The sequence below is a fragment of the Hyperoodon ampullatus genome, assembly GCF_949752795.1.
Source record: "Hyperoodon ampullatus genome assembly, chromosome: 11".
NCBI lineage: Eukaryota > Metazoa > Chordata > Mammalia > Artiodactyla > Ziphiidae > Hyperoodon > Hyperoodon ampullatus.
Window position 1 is genome coordinate 101,041,546 of NC_136924.1, and position 17,433 is coordinate 101,058,978.

At 64.2% G+C, this 17,433-nt stretch overlaps 2 protein-coding genes across 2 annotated transcripts in view; one reads left to right on the forward strand and one right to left on the reverse strand.

Annotated features, from left to right (window-relative positions):
* The window catches only part of CACNA2D4 (calcium voltage-gated channel auxiliary subunit alpha2delta 4), a gene marked incomplete at both ends in the record, with an annotated part of 88,855 nt that overhangs the window by 9,114 nt on the left and 62,308 nt on the right, over positions 1–17,433 (reverse strand). The window contains one exon of the mRNA XM_079715001.1: positions 186–247. Within this exon, the coding sequence (XP_079571127.1) occupies positions 186–247 (62 nt within the window). The remainder of the gene's footprint in view (positions 1–185; positions 248–17,433) is intronic.
* Positions 11,884–17,357, forward strand: LRTM2 (leucine rich repeats and transmembrane domains 2; the record flags this gene model as incomplete). The annotated part of the gene is made up of 3 exons (XM_079715742.1): positions 11,884–11,950; positions 13,974–14,576; positions 16,921–17,357. The coding sequence occupies 3 exons, from the start codon at positions 11,884–11,886 to the stop codon at positions 17,355–17,357; spliced, it is 1,107 nt and encodes a 368-aa protein (XP_079571868.1).

Consider the following 17,433-nt stretch of genomic DNA (forward strand, 5'->3'; position numbering starts at 1 on the left):
ACAGTGTGACGTGTGTGTGCTTGTGTGGTGCGCCCGTGGCGCGTGCCTGGCGTGTGTGCCTTGCGTGTATGCGCGGGTCCGGACGCTGAGATGCCGGCAGGGCCTTGCTGGTGGCAGCAGCCAGGTGCACAGGTCGGGGGTCCTCACCCTGAGTGTCCCCCCTCCCCCCGACCCCTGGCACCCACCTGCCGGGTGGCCGCCCAGAACGTGCGCTGCAGGAACCCCATCCTCATCTGCACGCCCACGGCTGCCAGGAGCGGGCCAGGCCAGGCCATGGGGTTGTTTGGGGACGGGGTCGGGGGGGATGGTGAGAGAAGACATCAGATCTGAGTCAGAGGGAGGAGGCCCATCAGCAGGGGGTGGGGGGCCACTAGCAGCCCGCAGACTAGCTTCCTGGTGGGGGGCACCGGGGGCTCTGTCTCTGCATCCCTGGAGCTCGAGGCAGGCGCCCCGGGAAGGCCGCTCTCCCCTTTCCCGCAGAGACCTAGGCTGGATTTCAGGGCCTCCATGGGTGGTTACAGCCCCTCCACCCGGCTCCGCTCCAGCCCCCCACCCCGATCTGTAAGAAGACTCCTTCCTCGCAAGTCGGGTCCGTGTCACCCAGGCCTGCAGGAGGCTCCCCGTCCCGGAAAACCAGGCTTTGATGCTGCCGCTCACAGGGGCCGCCACGCCTCTCTGGTCCCCAAACGCTTGGAGAACACAAGCCAGTGCCCAGATGCCAAGAGAAATCTGGGGCCAGAGAATAGAAAGAAAGGCAGGTTATAGTGAAAGAAACAGAATAAAGAAACGAGGCCGGCCTCCTACCGTCAGAGACAAGAATATAGAAAGTGTGTTGAATGCCAGGCACCCTGCGTCCTGAGCTTGTGTCCACACAGCAGGCCAGCTCTGCTATCACTGGGGCTTCACGGCTGGGGAAGCCTCGCCCGAGCCGCCTGGCCCCTGAACACGGAAGCAGGACCCACGCGCCGGTGTCTCTAAGGCACCTCACCTCTCTCCTCTGGCCTGACTTGAGCCCCCGTTGGGAGGGGGCTGACAGGCCTGGGCAAGCTCCCCGCTCAGGGCCCGGTCCCCTTGTCTGTGACGTGGGGATGGGTCGGGGTTCCAGCCGCTAGGCCGTGTTCACGAGACATTCTGCAGTCACCCCAGTGACGGCTCATTGGAGAGACTTTCCATTATATTCGGGGGCTTCTCTGTTGCTGCAAGTTCCGGGGGGCGGGTAAAAGGCGTGGGCCGGACGGGGACTGGTAGGCGCACATCTCGGTTCACGGCAAAGAGGACAGACCCAGGTGCAGCACCTGAGCAGCAGGTGGGGCGTGCGCCCCTCCCCCCATTTCTCCCTAAGGCCCCTCAGCCCCTCCCCTCATTCTTCCTGTCAGGACCACCCTCGATGTTCACTTCAGACAGATTTCTCTCACCTGTAGAAAAAGGCTGCGTGAAAGAGAGGAACCTCCTGACAACTGTCGGAGGGGAGTCACGCGAAAGCTTAGGACGTTCGAACCTTTGGGATTTAGGAACGCTTATTTACCCTGACCTTGGCCTCTGGGTCAAAGCTCTCAGACTCTTTCTCCAGCGAGACTCGGCCTCTCCATGTCTCGCCGCCAAGTCTCCTGGAGTCCCGGCATCTCTGAGCTGGGAGAAATTCTGTGATTCCTCCACAGGGAGTCTTGAGAGAGCGGGGTTAGTGCTCCTCTAATGAAGCAGGATTTTGAGCTTGTGGGTAGAGATGGGAGGAGTGAGACCTCAAGCCTGTTCTCCGGAACCGGGCTCCATCTCAGTGGAACCACGGGCTCCTCCAAGGCAAGCCCCGCTCCTAGGATTTAGGACTTCCAACTGCCCTCTGCCAGTCCCCTTGGGTCACCCGTAGGCATCTCAAACTTCACAGCTTCACAACCTAACTCCGGCTTTTCCTCCCCAAACCTCCCCACGTGGGGACACATCTTCTACCTAATTGTTATCATTTTCTCGCCTCCCACCCAAGTGCTGCTGCCTTTGTTCCAAAACGTCATGCACCTGCCCACTCTCTCCACCCCTACTGCTACCCCCCAGAGCCACCTGGATTAATGCCACCGACCCCTGAGCAGGTCGCGCCCCACAGAACCACGAGAGTGACCTTCCCGAAGATCAAATCACATCTCGCTTGCTCAAAACCTACCAAGGCCTTCCTGCTGCCCTTAGAACAAAACTGAAATTCCTTTGTAACTTGGTGTCCAAGGCCCCAAGGCAGGTGGCCCCGCCGCCCGACCTCTGACTTCAGCCCAAATCCCTTTCTCCCTCAAACAGGCCAAGCCTGTTCCCACCCCCGGGCATTTGCACCAGCTGCCTTCTTCCTCCGGGAATGCTCTTCCCTAGAACTTTAGGAGGAGGCTCCTTCTCATGGTCGGATCTTAGCCCAAACGGCATCTCCTGGGGCGGCGGTGTCCTGACTTCCCAGATAACGCAGTCCTCCCTGCGGCCGGCCGTTCACCCTCTCTCATCACTCTTCATGACTTATTTACTTTATTCTCATTTATAGTCTGTCTTGCCCCATTAGAATGGGGGCTAAGAGCAGGCGGGAGGGTGGGGGGTTGAGTTCCAATACCTAGCACCTAGGATAGCACCTAGCACCTAGGATAGCACCTAGCACGCATTGGGGCTCAGTAAATATTTTTCGAGCTAAATAAGTAAGTGCTTGTGAATTCCACTGAGTCAGCCACTTGGCTGGGAAGCCGGTTCTGCAAGCCTTCCCCTTACCTCCGGTGTGGGCACCTTGCTGATCCTGCATCCACGTGGAGCCCCGCCCTTCTGTAGATGCGGGACGGGATGCTAGCGATCTAGCTGGGCTCTGGTACCCTCGAGGACCCAGGAGGGAACCCACAAAGAGACGGGGAATTCAGGTGAGACACAAGAAGAACCTGCTCCAGGGAGAACTGTTAGCCATGCTCTGCCACGCCTGACGGCTTTACCTCGGGGCTGGAATTGTTTCAGATCCTTCCGTTCAACGCCTGCCTCACAACCCAAATTGTGCTTTTCCACCCCAGACACGGCGAGAGCCCAGCCTTCTCCTGAGAGACTCTAGGATGGCCCTCGGCCCCCGTTCCCTCGCTCCAGTGGACCCCAGGCTGGCCACCCTGCCCCCAGCACCTCCTGGAAGCCTGCTGTGTGCAGCAGAGAATAGCCCTTGGTGCTGGGCTTTGCAGACAGGGCAGAGCGCACAGTGAGGAGAGAGCCAGGCCCGGCCGAGGGCAGGCGAGGCCTGCATCCTTCCAGGCTGCTTCCCCCTCCAGCCAGGCCTGTGTTTGGCGGGTCCTTGTGTTAGAGCCCGACCTCGGTCCCCAGGGGGACCTACCACAGTCGGATGGAGGAGGAGCGATGGGGCCCCCTTCCTCCTGCCCCAGCCCGGCCTGTCCCCCATCGGGGCCAAGTCCCGCCTTCCCTCTGCCTGCTTTCCTGCAAAGCAGCTTTTCTTTAGGACCCACGCTCGGCTGGCAGACAAAGAGCCTCAATAAGGCCACAGGCGGCAGACGGCTTATCAAGATGCACCTCTTTGCTCTGCGTCCTGTCACCTCCTTGCTGCTTTGTCACCACAGACGGCAAAACAAAACAAAACAGCTGCGCTGCACACACAGAACCCCTCCCTGGGGGGGGCCGTGCCCCGGGGGCCCAGACACTCCATCTTGCCCCCCTGCCCTCCCACCCACTGTGTCCTTGAAACCCAGCTGCAGACTGTGCTGACCTGTACGAGGGCTGCGGGGTCAGCGGGGGCCCATCGTCTAGGTACCAGCTGGGGAGCCGGTGCCCAGGGACCCCAGAGACCTGGCCATCCCTCCTGGTCACTGCAGGGCAGCCCCGGGCTGTGGGGCTCACAGGCCGCTGATGGCGGGTCAGTGCGCAACGCAGTCCAGCCTCCGGGCCCGACACCCGGCTGGGCTCTTTCTTCCGGCTCATTCCTCACTCAGCCTGGCGAGGTGGCTGCCTCTTCCGGGACAGCCCCCAGTGTAGGAAAGGGGGTGACCCACCCACACAAAGCTGCCACGCGTCCTCTGTGATACGGGTCAGAGAAGAAGGTCCCGCAGGCACTAGCCTGGGACGGTGCACCAGGACGTGAGTTCTGGTTGAGTTTTCAAGGAGTGGGATGTACCCCGTGGGTGAGGAGAGGGCCCCAGACTCCAGGAAGGACACACTCTCCTGCAGCTGGGGGACAGGAAGCATGTTTGGGAGCAGGTGAGGTGTGTGTGACATGGGCGTGGGGTGGGAGACAGGGCATCCCTGCTGGGTCGAACGGCGGAGCAGACAGAAGAGGGTGTGGGAGCATCCTGAGTCAAGGGGGGTCTCTCAACCCGCACCCAGGGCTGACAGTGGACCCCCCAGAAAGCAGGCGAAATGGAAAAGGGATGCCAGAAACATGCCACGTGTCCGGCTGTCAGGCAGGTTTCAAGCGATGCCAGGAAGGTCACCTCGGGTCCAGCTCTGGCCGGCGGCTCCTCCCCTGACTTGGTCCCTGGCTTCCTTTCCTTTGGATCAACACTTGCCTTCCCTTAGAATATCAATTTATCCCACTCCTTTGTCCTGATTGGTTGGTAAAGACATCTCTGAGTTCTTTTTTTTTTTTTTTGCGGTACACGGGCCTCTCACTGTTGTGGCCTCTCCCGTTGCAGAGCACAGGCTCCGGACGCGCAGGCTCAGCGGCCATGGCTCACGGGCCTAGTCTCTCCGCGGCATGTGGGATCTTCCCGGACCGGGGCACGAACCCGTGTCCCCTGCATTGGCAGGCGGACTCTCAACCACTGCGCCACCAGGGAAGCCCCATCTCTGAGTTCTTGACAGCAGTCTCTTCCCATCCAGCCGAGAGCCAGGAGAAGCCCAGGCTGGGGAGGCGGGGCTGGGTTTAGCCCCTCCTCAGGGCTCACCCCAGGGTGCCCCAGGCAACCTGACCCCAGGCCCCCGGCCTGGCCTGCCTGCATTTCCCTCCCCAGATAGCCCCGGTCTGGGGTCACAAGGCTCAGTGACCTCTGTGTGACCGTGTGCCACCGGCTGTGTGGCCTGGGGCCCCTTTCCGAAGGACCACCAGGCAGATGGGCCCCCGTACACCCCTCCAGGCACCCCCTCTGGAATAAGCCGTCCCTTGACAGAGACCCAGATCAGCTTTCCCTTCCTACAGGCAGGGTGGGAGATACTGCCCCTACCTCCGAACAGGATTCAGACCCAGCTTCCTGGGGCCTTTGTCCCCTGGGTCCTGCCCCTGTGTCCCCAAAGGCAAGGGGAGAGGGGACAAAGCCAGAGGGGGCGGCAGCCAGGGCAGGGGGAGCCTGTGGAGGTGGGGACGGAAAACAGAGGGACCTGGTAAACAGTCCTCCTCCCGCTGGCGTTCACGGCCGCGTCTCCCCCTGAAAGGGGAGCGTTTCAAGGGTGAGCGCCTCCGGTGTGTGTGCGCCCGTGTGCCCGCCTTCCGTGCGCCCGCCTTCCGTGTGCGCGCCTGTCGCTGTCATCACGGATATTCCCCCGCTGTCACTCCGCTGCTCTCTGCTCCGCACACGCGCTCCCCTCCCCGCCGGCCCCTCTCCACGGCTCCCGCGTCCCTCCCTCTCCTCCTCGGTGTGTTAATGACCTGGCCAACCGCCGTGGGAGACGGCCTCAGGCGTTCCTCCCGCCGGGGCTCTGCGTGCCAGGTCCTGCTGGGGGATCGGGCTGGTGCCGCTGCGCTCGCTGTCTCCTTTCTCCAGGAATCCCAGGAGGGGCTCACTGGACGGCTCAGACCACTTGATTCAGGGCGCTCGCTGGGGTGCGGAAGGTGAGTGCCGTGCGTTGGGCAGGGGCGCGGGGGGTGCAGGGGCCAGGCTTGGGGCCAAGCCCATCTCTGCTGGGTTCCTTGCCTGCATGGACAGCTGCTTTGCCTCCTGCCTGGGGGCAGTGGCTGGGGCTGGGGCGATGCTCAGGACCAGACCCCTGGGCAGCCAAAGGACACAGGGAACTCTGACCTCCCAGTGTTGGGGACAGGAGCTGGGATTCTGCTGGGGAAGGAGGGGAGGAGGCATTGCCAGTGCCGGATGACAGGCCCGGTGGCATAGAAACCCGTCTCTGCAGCATGGGGGGCGCCAGCCAGGAGCCCTGTGCCGCCTGCATGCCCGGCTCAGCCGGCAGCCCCAGGGACTTGGGTGCCAGGGGGAAGGGGGTGCTGGTGACAGGGCCGGCACACAGGACGTCTGTGGGGTGGGCAGGCTGGAAGGCTGGCGCCGAGGCGTGGGCAGGGACCAGGGGTGCTGACCGGCCTCTACAGGACGCCCTCAGCGAGGCACGCTGGCCTCTAGCAAGCTGTCCTTGGACAGGGGTGCAGAGGGTCCCCCCAGCTGGACCTGAGTCCCCGGCTCGTATGGGGGGCGTGGCTGGGAGTGGACGCGGGAGAGGAGCCTCGGAGCCCTTCCTCCGGCCCCTCCTCGAGGCTCCAGCTCTGCTCCCAGCCCGCCCGGGCCCGGAGGGGCTGGGGTCCCCCAGCTGCACACCCTCTCTACCCACGAAGAGCTCAGGAAGCCTTGGGGGGCGGGGTGGACTCAGCTTAGGGGTGGGTGGTACACGGCCGGGGCAGGACAACGCAGGACAGAGGCCGTCTGACGGGGAGTCCCAACCTCCCCGCTCACTCTCGGGGCCCTTTGTCCTCTCCCTGAGCTGCTGTCCGCCTGTCTGGGGTGGCTGGTGGGGACACGGGCACCTGGCTGTCAGGCCGCCTGGGGCATTGCCTGGTCTGGCTCAGACTGACACCGGGCAGCTTAGCTAACTGCAGGGCCGGGGGCGGCGCTGAGCGTGTGGAGATGGGCCGGGGAGCGCAGCTGGGAGGGGACCGCGGCCATGTCCCCCTCCACACCAGCACAGGCTCCATCCAGCTTTGCCAGGAGAGGGAGACCAGGGAAGCCGGCTGGGGGTGCCAGGAGGAGGACGGGGCGGGGGAGCTTCTTCAGCCACCGATCTGGCTCCTTTGGGGTTTGGCTGGAAGCTGCGCCTGGGACAAGCAAACCCTGCTCCCATTTCCAGCCCCCAACGCTGAGGGGCACGGGGAGGGGCGTGTTTCAGTGCTGGGGTGCCTGGGGAGGCCTCCCCACTCCTCCCACACAGATCAGGCCTCTCCACCCTGCCTGCCCGGGTCCACCTCCCGAGCCAGGCCCGCGGGCCCAGGAGCAGCTCCTGTGAGGGTGATGAGGGCTTTTCTGTCGCCGCGTCCCAGAGGGTCTGGCTGGGAGTGGGGATGTCTGACAAGGAAGGGTGACAAGGAAGCGAGGCTGCAGGAGGGCGGGCGTGAGGACGGGGCACGCGTTTACAAATGCGCCAGGGGCTTTGTCTGTTCCAAGTACAAATTTAGAGAGTTAAAAAAACCAGCTTCCGCGCTGCCTGGGCCGCGTGTGTTACGGGGATGCCAGGCAGGGAAGAGGTGGGAAGGGCCCAGAAGGCCAGACCGGTGGCTGCAGGGGGAGCACGCGGCCTGGACAGCACCCCCAGGGCTCAGCGCGGGCACCCGCTGTCCCCCGTCCGCTGTCCGGGTGCCCCTCAGCCCGGCTGGGCGGGTGGGACGATGCTGCCCTTGAAGCCCCAGGCGTGGCCTCCGGCCCGGCCCTGCCGCTCACTAGCCCGTGACCTTCACCTGTCTGCACAATGGAGGGGCGCACAGGCCTTGTCCCGGGTTGGGGAGCCTTGACCAAAGGGAGATCCCTGGGGAGGGGGTACACGGCAGGCCAGCAAAATGTCCCAGGGGGCAGGAGCCCCAGGTCAAGGCACAGTGGGCGCTGGTGGCTGTGCGGCTTGGACACTGACTTGGGGGGATGGACGTGACCACGCAGCACCAGAGGAAGGGCGTGGACACCAGGCCCGGGTGGGTTTGCTGGAGGTTCCCGGCTGGAGACTGAGGCAGCCCTGCCCGGAGGAGGAGGAGTGGGGGGCGGAAGCACAGAGGGGTCAGGGCTCCCCCCCTAACCTGGGCGTCGGCGGGGGTGGGAGGGAGGCAGGCTGCTCCTCCCGGGGGGCAGGGAAGCCGTCCCCGCCCCCGCCCCCCCCAGTCTCCGGGGGCTGCCGCACCCCATGTGACTCTGCAGGAGCCCGTGGGCCCTTCTGCTCCTGCCGCCACCCCCGCGGAGCTCCCAGCCCACCTCCTCACCTCAGCCCGCACCCCCCACCCCGCAAGACCCCTGCCTCCCTCTACCCACGGCATCTGTGACGCCCCTGGGAAGAAGGCTGGCGGGGAGGGGGCGACCCGGCTTGATGAGGGCACCCGCATCGGGCACAGAGAGGCAGCGGAAGGACAAGGAGAGGCCGGTCGGCGTGAAGCGCTGCTCAAACGCGAGGGTGCAGCCCTCTCCCTGCTCCAGGAGCCTCCACGGGCAGGCGGGTCAGCAGAGCCGGCCTCCAGGCTTTGGAGGCCGCTGGTCGGTAGCTCTGTCGCCAGGCCGCTTGGGCCCGAGGCTGCACTCTCCACTGCCTGCCCTTAGGCAAGTTACTACATGTCCCGAGCCTCAGTGTCCCCATCTGCAAAATGGTGTCAACAGTGCTTCTAACCCCAGAGAGCTGTTGCAGGCACTGGGAACCATACACAGGCGCTTCCCTGTGGGCATGGTTTCTCCCCGTGCGGAGCCCTCCTGCAGGAGCTGTTACCGTCAGCATCCCCCATCGCCGCCGCCCCCTGCTGCCCGGGCCCCAGCCATCCCCTGCCGTGGCCTCCTGGGAGGTGCCGGGGTCTGCCCTGCCAGGAGAGAAGTGACCTAGCCCAGTGCTTCTCGAACGTGACCAGGTGCGTGAATGGCCTGAGATCTTGTTAAGAGGCGGATCCCGACCCTGTCGGCCTGGGCTGGGTCTGGGAAGCCCCTGGCGAGGCTGGTGCTGATAGTCCGTGGACCACGCCGGTGTAGCAGAGGGCTGGGGCCCAGAGCCCGCGGTTCTATCCTGGGGGCGGGGGGTCACTCGGCCTGCAGCTCCTCAGCCCCATCCTCTATCCTGATTCTCTCAGCAGAGCCCAGCGAAGGAGGCTGGGGACCCCGCTGGGTCCACCCTCCTCTCTGTGTCCCTGTCCCTGGGACTGGGACAGAAATGCCCACAGGCTGTGGGGCTTGGAGCCCTGAGACCGCCACCTCACTCGTTTCCGTTGCCCGTTCTCCCACCCGAGTGGGGACTTCCCTCCCAGACAGTGTGAATTTATTCCGCAGTGGCCACGCCTGCCTGAGCCGCTGTGCTCCTAGCATCCTAATGTAGGTCACCCCTTTTCTAACGAGGTAGATGCTTCTGGGGGCCGGAAGGGGTCCTGGGTTGGAGGTGGGCTGGAAGGCAGGGTGCTGGACCCCACAGCGCCTGAGGGGTGCTTCTGTGGTCTCCAGGGGGCGCAGGCTACATCCCCATGGACCTGGGGGGGGCCTTGTTCTTGTTGCGCTTCTCCAGAGATCCCAGGGCGTGGGTCTGAGTGTGGGAAGGGTCCTGGGTTGGGGGCAGCCCTCGGGGGGCTTCTCTAGACCCTGCTTCTAGGCTGGAGGTTCCCCCGTGCATCTGTCTGCCAGGGGCATGCAGGAACTGCGGGAGTGAATAGCCTCTGAGGATGCTGGAGGGCTGCCAGCACGTGCGTGAGTGCACCCGTGTGAGTGTGCGTGTCAGCACGTGCCTGGCTGCATGCTCTCAGGGGGGGGGTCTGCATCACATGCTCTGTTGAGAGCCTGTGTGTGCACCCCGCTCAGTGCACACACGTGTCTCCCCCCAGGGGCCACTGCTGGGGGACAGTCACCAGGGAGCGGGCCTCCGTCCCTGACCGGCCGTGTGACCAGGTGTGCTGGTCTCCATCCCTGAGCCTGGCTGGCTGCGGACCCGCCTGACACCGTGCAGGCGCTGTGAGCTACTGACCCGCGGGTCCTCGCTGGCGAGAGGAGTGCGGGACTATTCCAGGGGCCGGGGCCGAGGCTCACGGAGAGGGTGGATGGCGTTCTCAGTGATGGAGGTCTGGGAGGCTGTGTGTGAGCGCAGCCCACGGTGACCGCCATGTGCCGGCTGCTGGCCTGGCACGGGCCCAGGCACAGAGAAAGAGACCCAGGTGTGAGACTGGGGGACCAAGAGAGGTCCTGCAGACGCGCTGTAAGCTGCCGCCCCTCCCCGCGGACACAGGGCACTGATGTCTCCCTACGTCTACCCGGGGCTCAGGACCAAGCTCGGAGTCCCCTAGACTGCCTTTCAAGATAACGTGTCCTGATTTCAGCAAATGTTAGACTGACCCTCACGGAGGGCAGTGTGTTCTGGTCATCACCTTTAGAGATAAGGGAACCGAGGCCCAGAGGGTTTCCGTGATTTGTTTAAGTTATACAGCGAGGGAGCGGCCGGCAGGGATTCGAACCCAGAGCCCTCCCTGACCTGGGAGTCTGAGCCAGGAGCCCGGGGGACCTGGCCCTGGGAGGGTAGCTGGAAAAGACCTCCCAGCTGCTCTGGGCATCTGCTCCGCCCCCAGCCCAGGGCCCCGGATCCATCCTGCAGGCATGTGGGTCTGCATCCCTCGCCCCACACCTGCCCAGTGCGACTCGCTCTGCAGCCCCTGTGAGGCTGCGAGCCCCCTGGTGGGGGGTGAAGCTCAGAGCGACACACAGGCCCCCCCAGCAGTCCCCCTCCCCAGCAGGCCCCCATCCTGAGCGGGCGCCCTTGCCGGGGCCCAGCTGCGGGCCTCATGGGCTCATGGGGCCAGGAGGCTGCTTGGCAGTGGTGAGGGGGAGGAGAAGGGAGAGGCGCCCAGTGCCTGAGGGAGACCCTGCTCAGATGCTGAGCTTCCAGCGGCGGCCCCCACCCCTCAGCCCTGCTCTGCTCTGCCATTGGCCCCTCGGGCTCCCAGAATTAAGGCGGCTGTGGGAGGGGAGCGGGAGGCTGCAGCCTGGAGCCCCCAGGTCCAGCGTGGCCACCGAGCAAGGGAGGCTGCTGGCCCATCACTGTCTGTTCGCCACCTCGCGCTGGGCCGGCGGCAGGGGGCCCGCAGTCCCCTTTCCCGCCCCTGTGACGGCCCCTGGCCACGCCTGGAAGGGAGCGGGACCAGGACAGGGCCTGTGCCGTTGGGCAGGGCAGGGCAGGGCAGGGCACCTGGGAAGGGGGAGGCCCCCCCGACCCTCGGGAAGAGGAGCCGCTCTCTGCGCTGCAGCCTCGCCCTCTCCCTGCCCCTGTCCCCCGACGGCAGCGGCTGCAGCACGAGCCCCTGAGCTGATGAGGTTTATCCCTGACCTGCCGGCGGCGGCGGAAGACAGAGCACGGCCGCTCACCCCCCGGGAGACCGCGGAGGGCAAGCAGGGGGCTTTCCCGTGGCAAGAGCCGGGCCTGGGCCTCACCCGCGAGCCAGCGGCCGCCCCTGCGCGGGGCCCGGTCTCTGCCTCCTCGGGGGACATGGTAAGAGCACAGCGGGGCTGGGGGGCCAGCGGGCCCTCGATGATTTCCGCGCCTGGGACGTGGGGGAAGCCCAGAGGCAGAGGAGGCTACGTGGCTCCAAACACGTTTCCGAGATCATCCAGGGAGACAAGAAGAGGCGGGGAGAGGCTGGGCGGGAGGTGAGGGGTGCAGGGTGGGCGGACGGCTCCTGCAGTGCCCAGCACCGGCCTCAGCACTGTCTCCGGCGTCAGGGCTCCTGGGATGCCCGCCTGCCCCTCCATGCGCCCCCCGCCCCCCCGCTGTCGAGGGAGGCCGAGGCTCCTGGCTTCTCGGCCCCCTTGCTCCTCTTTTCTCCCCCTGCCCAGGGAATCAGAGCCGAGAAACACAGGAGGGGCGGGTAAAGAGACGCCGGGCCCCCTCCCTAACCCGGGGCTGCGCCGGCCTGACACCTGCTTCCGCCCAGCTCTCTCTCCCTCTCTCTCAGGACTGACCGAGCGGACAAGGGGCTCCTCTCTCCCTCGAGGTGCCGGGCCTGACAGCCGTGCAGCCACCATGCTGGCCCCGGGCAGCGGCCCCGAGCTGAGGACCTGGTTTGCCCCGCTGTGGAGGCAGATCTCCTGTGAGTGGAGGCGGGGGTCGGCTTAGCGGCCATGCAGGGATGCTCTTCCCAGGCATCCATGGCCTGGGTCTGGGAAGCAGGGCCCAGTCCCCGCAGCCCTGCCCACGGTGCCGGGGGAAGACCTGCTTCTGAGCTCTGTGGCGGGCGGGTCGGGGGCAGGGGCTCCACAGGCAGCTCTGTGCCCCCAGGTGGGTCTGCTTCCGCCCCCAGGGGCCCCAGCGAGTCCTGCTGCCCTAATGGCAAACCGCCCTCTCCCTGCTCGGCCATCAGCTGGGTGGGCCTGGAGGCCTCTCTTAGGGCTCAGCCCCCATAGCTCCGAGACGGAGGGAACCAGGGGGCTCTGGGGACGTGACACTGGAAGGGACCTTAGGGAGGGGGTCCAGCCCCTCCTCCTGCATACGGGGAAACCGAGGCCGCCCACTCCCCACAAGGGAAGCTTGTGAGCTGCCGGGTGAAGGAGGCCCTGGGAATTCTCTTCACGAGGTGAAGGGTCAAGGCTACAGGGTAAGAGGTAAGAATGGTCTCGAGGGACATCCCTCAGCCTGACTTCTGCCCTCGCACGGTCAGCCCTGTGATGCTGCTGCCCCAAGACACAAGCGGCCTGAATTATTCACCACGAAGAGCAGCTGATCCCAAGGGACCCAGCTCCCCTTTCAACCTCCTTTTGAATCACTCAGCACCTTGCAACACAGGGCTCTGTTTTCTTGCCACTAGAGCTTTTACGCCAGCCTGAATTTCTTGGGGGTGGGGGGACAGTGACCTGTAGTTATGTTGGTCCTTTTGAGAGGGAGGCTGGATGGGTTGAATGTTTTTCTGGGGAAAGTGAGGTCTGAGGAATTCAGTTGACTTCCAGAAGGCACGGCGGGGGTAGTCTGACAGGCTGACCTCGCCGCAGTCAGCTCAGAGAGCGAGACGGTCAGCGGCCCAGCAGGTGACCTCAGGTGGCCGGAAGGGCTTCCAGTTGGCGTCCATGGCCGTGCCTGTGCTCATTTCCCCCCGAGAACAAAGACGCTCAGGTGTCAGCCTGGCAGGTGCCTCTCAGGAGTCACTGATCCTCCAGGAAAGGAGGGTACAGTCCCACCCTGTTCCTTCAGGGTCAGCAGACCCCTACTAGACACAGACTCAGGACCGTCCCCTCCAGACCTCTGGTCAGGGCGGCTGCTGCCCCGCCAGCTGGAGCTGAGCGGCCAGCACTCCTCGGCTGCGGCCTTTCCTCCCGGCCCGGTGGGATCCTCCCTTCCCCTTCCACAGGGACACCCTGGGGGACAGTCGGGGGCTTTGCAGTCACTCTTAGAAGGGTGGGCCACGGAACGAGCTGCCCTGCGGGACTGTTCTCTGAGCACCCGTCCCCCTGCAGCCCTGCCACAGGGGCCCTGGGCAAAACATGGGACCGTGAAAGGAATGCTGTCAATAGATCTGTCCTGTGGAAATTGGGGACAGGAGCCCAGGCTAAGGGCAAGGTGGCTGTAGAGTGAGAACAGATGTGGGACTTGCCCTGGGCCCACAATTTACGGGGCTCGCGCCCCAGCGTCCTCCACGTGGATGTGGAACTGGGCATCTCACCCCGCCGTTTCCACAGTGGTCTCTGGGGTGGGGCCCGGTCTCCCTCGTCACCCTGAGTCGCTGGCCCACCTTGAATATGGGACTCATGCAGACCGGGGGCGGGGATGGTGGCGGTGCAGAGGGGAAGGAAGCAGAGCCATTTTCTCTGGACAGAATCCTTCCAGGGCAGCGGCCCTGGGAAAGGAACATGGGGCGGCCCCTCTGACACCCTCATATCCTCTGTCGCGTCAGTGTCTGTGGTGTCGGGGCCATGTGGGGACCCCGGCCGCCCGGCGGTGTCCGTCCACGTGGACGTGCTGCGGGGGGTTAGCTGTGTTTCTACGTGGTCAGGAAGCGCTAAGGCACCGCGCGTGGTTGCACCAAAGGGGATCGGGCAAGGCCGCGTGATGGGAAGCGGATGGGAGGGGAGGGCAGTGGGAGCGGCGACCCGCAGTCCTGCCACGCCCCATCTGTCCTCCAGGGCTCACCTGCTGGATCGCCCTGTGCACGGCGGAGGCCGCCCCCGTCTGCCCCTTGACCTGCACGTGCGACGGCCACGGCCTGCAGGTGGACTTGCAGGTGGACTGCAGCGGCCGGGGCCTCGCCGCGCTGCCCGCGGACCTGCCGGCCGCCACCCGCAGCCTGCTGCTCGTGAACAACAGGCTGAGCTCCCTGCCCGCTGGGGCCTTCGCCGGCCTGTCGGGCCTGCAGCGGCTGGACCTCTCCAACAACTTCCTGGACGGGCTGCCGCGCGCCGCCTTTGGGGAGCTGGCCAACCTGACGGAGCTGCAGCTGCGCAACAACAGCCTCCGCGCCCTGGACCCCGAGCTGCTGCGGCCACTGCCGCGCCTGCGCCACCTCGACCTGTCCCTCAACGGCCTGGCCCGGCTCCCGCCCGGCCTCTTTGACGGGCTCTCCGCCCTGCGCTCCCTGTTCCTGCGCGCCAACCGCCTGCAGAGCCTGGACCGGCGGACCTTCGAGCCCCTGGCCAGCCTGCAGCTGCTGCAGGTGGGGGACAACCCCTGGGAGTGCGACTGCCACCTGCGGGACTTCAAGCACTGGCTAGAGTGGTTCTCTTACCGAGGTGAGCGCGGGTCAGGTCGGGCAGGGGTGGGCCCAGCCTGGCCACGGGCGGGCAGAGCGGCTCCGCGCCCCCTCCTTCCCACCCCCTCCGCTCCCAGCCGCCTTTCTCTGCCCCGTCTCCTCAGGCTGACTCTCTGTAACTGGCTCTCCCTTCTGTAGGTGTCAGGATGGACTTAAACACACAGTGTCACTGTCCCCTGCCTCTAGGCTTCCCTGGCCCGGGAGGAGGAGGGATAAAACCACCCTCGCCCCTCTGAATAATGCAGCCACCTCTCAAGTACCCACAGTGTCGGGAGGGTGGAATAGAATTCAAATCCACAAATGCAGTCACGTTTCCTTTTTGACGATGATCTCAACTCCTTCTCCCTAGAAGTTCTGTTATCAAAGCTTTTACTAAGAAGCCAAATGCTCCCCCTTTCGGTGACCCGGGAAAGTTCTAGAATGACCTTCAAAATGATGAAATGAAATGGACAACGAGGGCAGAGAAGTAAGCCTACTGGCTAAAGGCGCCAGATCTGGGTTTGCCTCGTGGCTCTGCCACTTACTAGCTGTGTGATCTAGAGAGAGTTGACTGACCTCTCTGTGGCTGTACCCTCGTCTGTGAAATGGGGCCAACAACAATATCTATCTCAGAGAATCACTGTGCGGATTAGGTAGGTAACGCGTGGAAAGCGTCTGGAAAAGTACTCAGCATAAAGTGAGTCTGCAATACAACTTACTCATTTATATGTCCACTGGCTGGTGGAAGTCAAAATATTAACCGGGCTTAATTAGACACAAATTTGGTGTGCAGCACGAAGTCGGGCTCCGTGAATATTTGCTGAATGAGTGAATCGATGTGAAGAGAACGCTAATGCTTTCGTCAAAGTCTTACTCCTTTTGTTTCACAGTGTTTCCACAATTTAATTATTTGCATAATATTCTCACGTGTTAGTAAATTAAAAACATTTTACAAACGATAAAGTGCCATAAAATGTTAGTCACTGTGATAATTTCTCCCGTTTTTGTGAGAGGAGAAATAATAACACTTGCGTGGTTTCCAGTTTCCAAATATCTTACCATGTACATGACCTACTTGAACCCTAACTGCAGCTGAGTTGGCCATTCTTATTGACAGCCTAGAAAATCGAGACTCTTAAGCAATTAAATAAGTAAAGTGATTTGCACAAGATGACCTGGCCGGGAGGGAGTCAGCCTCAGGTTTTTGGAGCAGGGAGGTAGGGTGGCTGCATCTCGACGCCCAGCCCCCGCCCGTGCAAAGGCCCTGGACACAGTTCACAGGATGTAAGCCTTGGACGGGGGTCTGGAGAGCCAGACCGATGTGTGATCTGGAGGGGACGTCCTTGCCCCTCCAGTCATCGGTCATCGGGAGCTAAGGGTACGGAGGGGGAATGTACATTTTAGGAACTTTTCACTAGTAGAGTTATTTTCTGCCATGCACTCCTCCAAAAAGACCCAGACCAAACCAGAACAAAAAACCTGGGCTCTTTTCCTCAGCACCCGGGAAAGACTGATGTCTATTGTGTGAGGAGACTGCGGCGACGGGGCTGCAGGAGCCCAGGCGCTTCCCTGGGGGCTGCGCCTGCGTCTAGATCTCGGGCTGCCAGAAGAGGCCCAAAGGGGGGCGTCTGGGCGGCTCCTTCTCCTCTCGCCCCACCTGTGCTGTGCACCCTCCCCGCCCAGGCCGCGGGGTGAGCCTGCACTGCCCGCACGCCCTCCTCTGCCCTCGGGGGTCCTCAGGGTGCCCTCCAAGATGCCACTGCGCTCACGGGTGCCGTGGCTGGGCTGCTGAGGGGGCCACCACTGCCCTCAAGGCGGAAACTGCTGTCCCTGGGCCCCCCCTCCCTCTGCCAAGGAGGAGCCTTAGGAGCCACGGTCCCGCCCGCGTGGAGGAGGAGGCCCGAGGCTCTGACTCCTGTCCTTTGTGTGGGTGGGAGGGGCGCGGGGGAGCAGAGCCGGGGGTCACGGACGGCGGTCAGCGGAGCGGTCAGTTAGGAGAGGCACGGGCTGCCGCCGGGCAGGGCTCCTGGCCCCCCTTTCCTGAGCACCCGGCAGCCAGCGTGACTCTGGGAGGTGGGAGAGCTGGGAATGTTTGCTTCTCTGTCAAATGGGAGCAGGGACACTGTCCATCTTCTGGGGCTTCTGCGCGGGTTAAACGCCGTGACACGTGCACCCGCCTCCCTGTCACTGGGCGCCGTACGCCAGTCCCCCTAACCTCTCCCCTTCCTCTCCTGTCGCTGTGACTCCAGGATTGATAGCGCTGCGGATGGTCCCCTCCGTGTGGGGACCTGGGGCTGGGGGAGGGAGTGCCGGCCTCAGCGCCCCTTTTCTCTCTCCTGATGCAGGGGGGCGCCTGGATCAGCTGGCCTGCACCCTGCCCAAGGAGCTGAGGGGGAAGGACATGCGCGTGGTCCCCATGGAGATGTTCAACTACTGCTCCCAGCTGGAGGACCAGAACAGCTCAGCCGGGCTGGAGGTCCCCGGGCCACCCTGCACCAAGGTCAGCCCGGAGCCTCCCAAGCCCGAGCCCGAGCCCAGCACCGCCTGCCCCCAGAAGCAGAGGCCGCGGCCCGTGAGCGTGCGGCGGGCCATCGGCACCGTGATCATCGCCGGGGTGCTGTGCGGTGTGGTCTGTGTCATGATGGTGGCGGCCGCCGCCTACGGCTGCATCTATGCCTCCCTCATGGCCAGGTACCACCGGGAGCTCAAGAAGCGCCAGCCCCTGATGGGTGAGCCGGAGGGCGAGCACGAGGACCAGAAGCAGATCTCCTCTGTGGCCTGAGAGCCCAGCGCAGGGGCCGGGGAGCACGCCAGCCCTCCGTCTCCCGTCCCCTTTCCACCTTCCTCCCAGCCTGCCA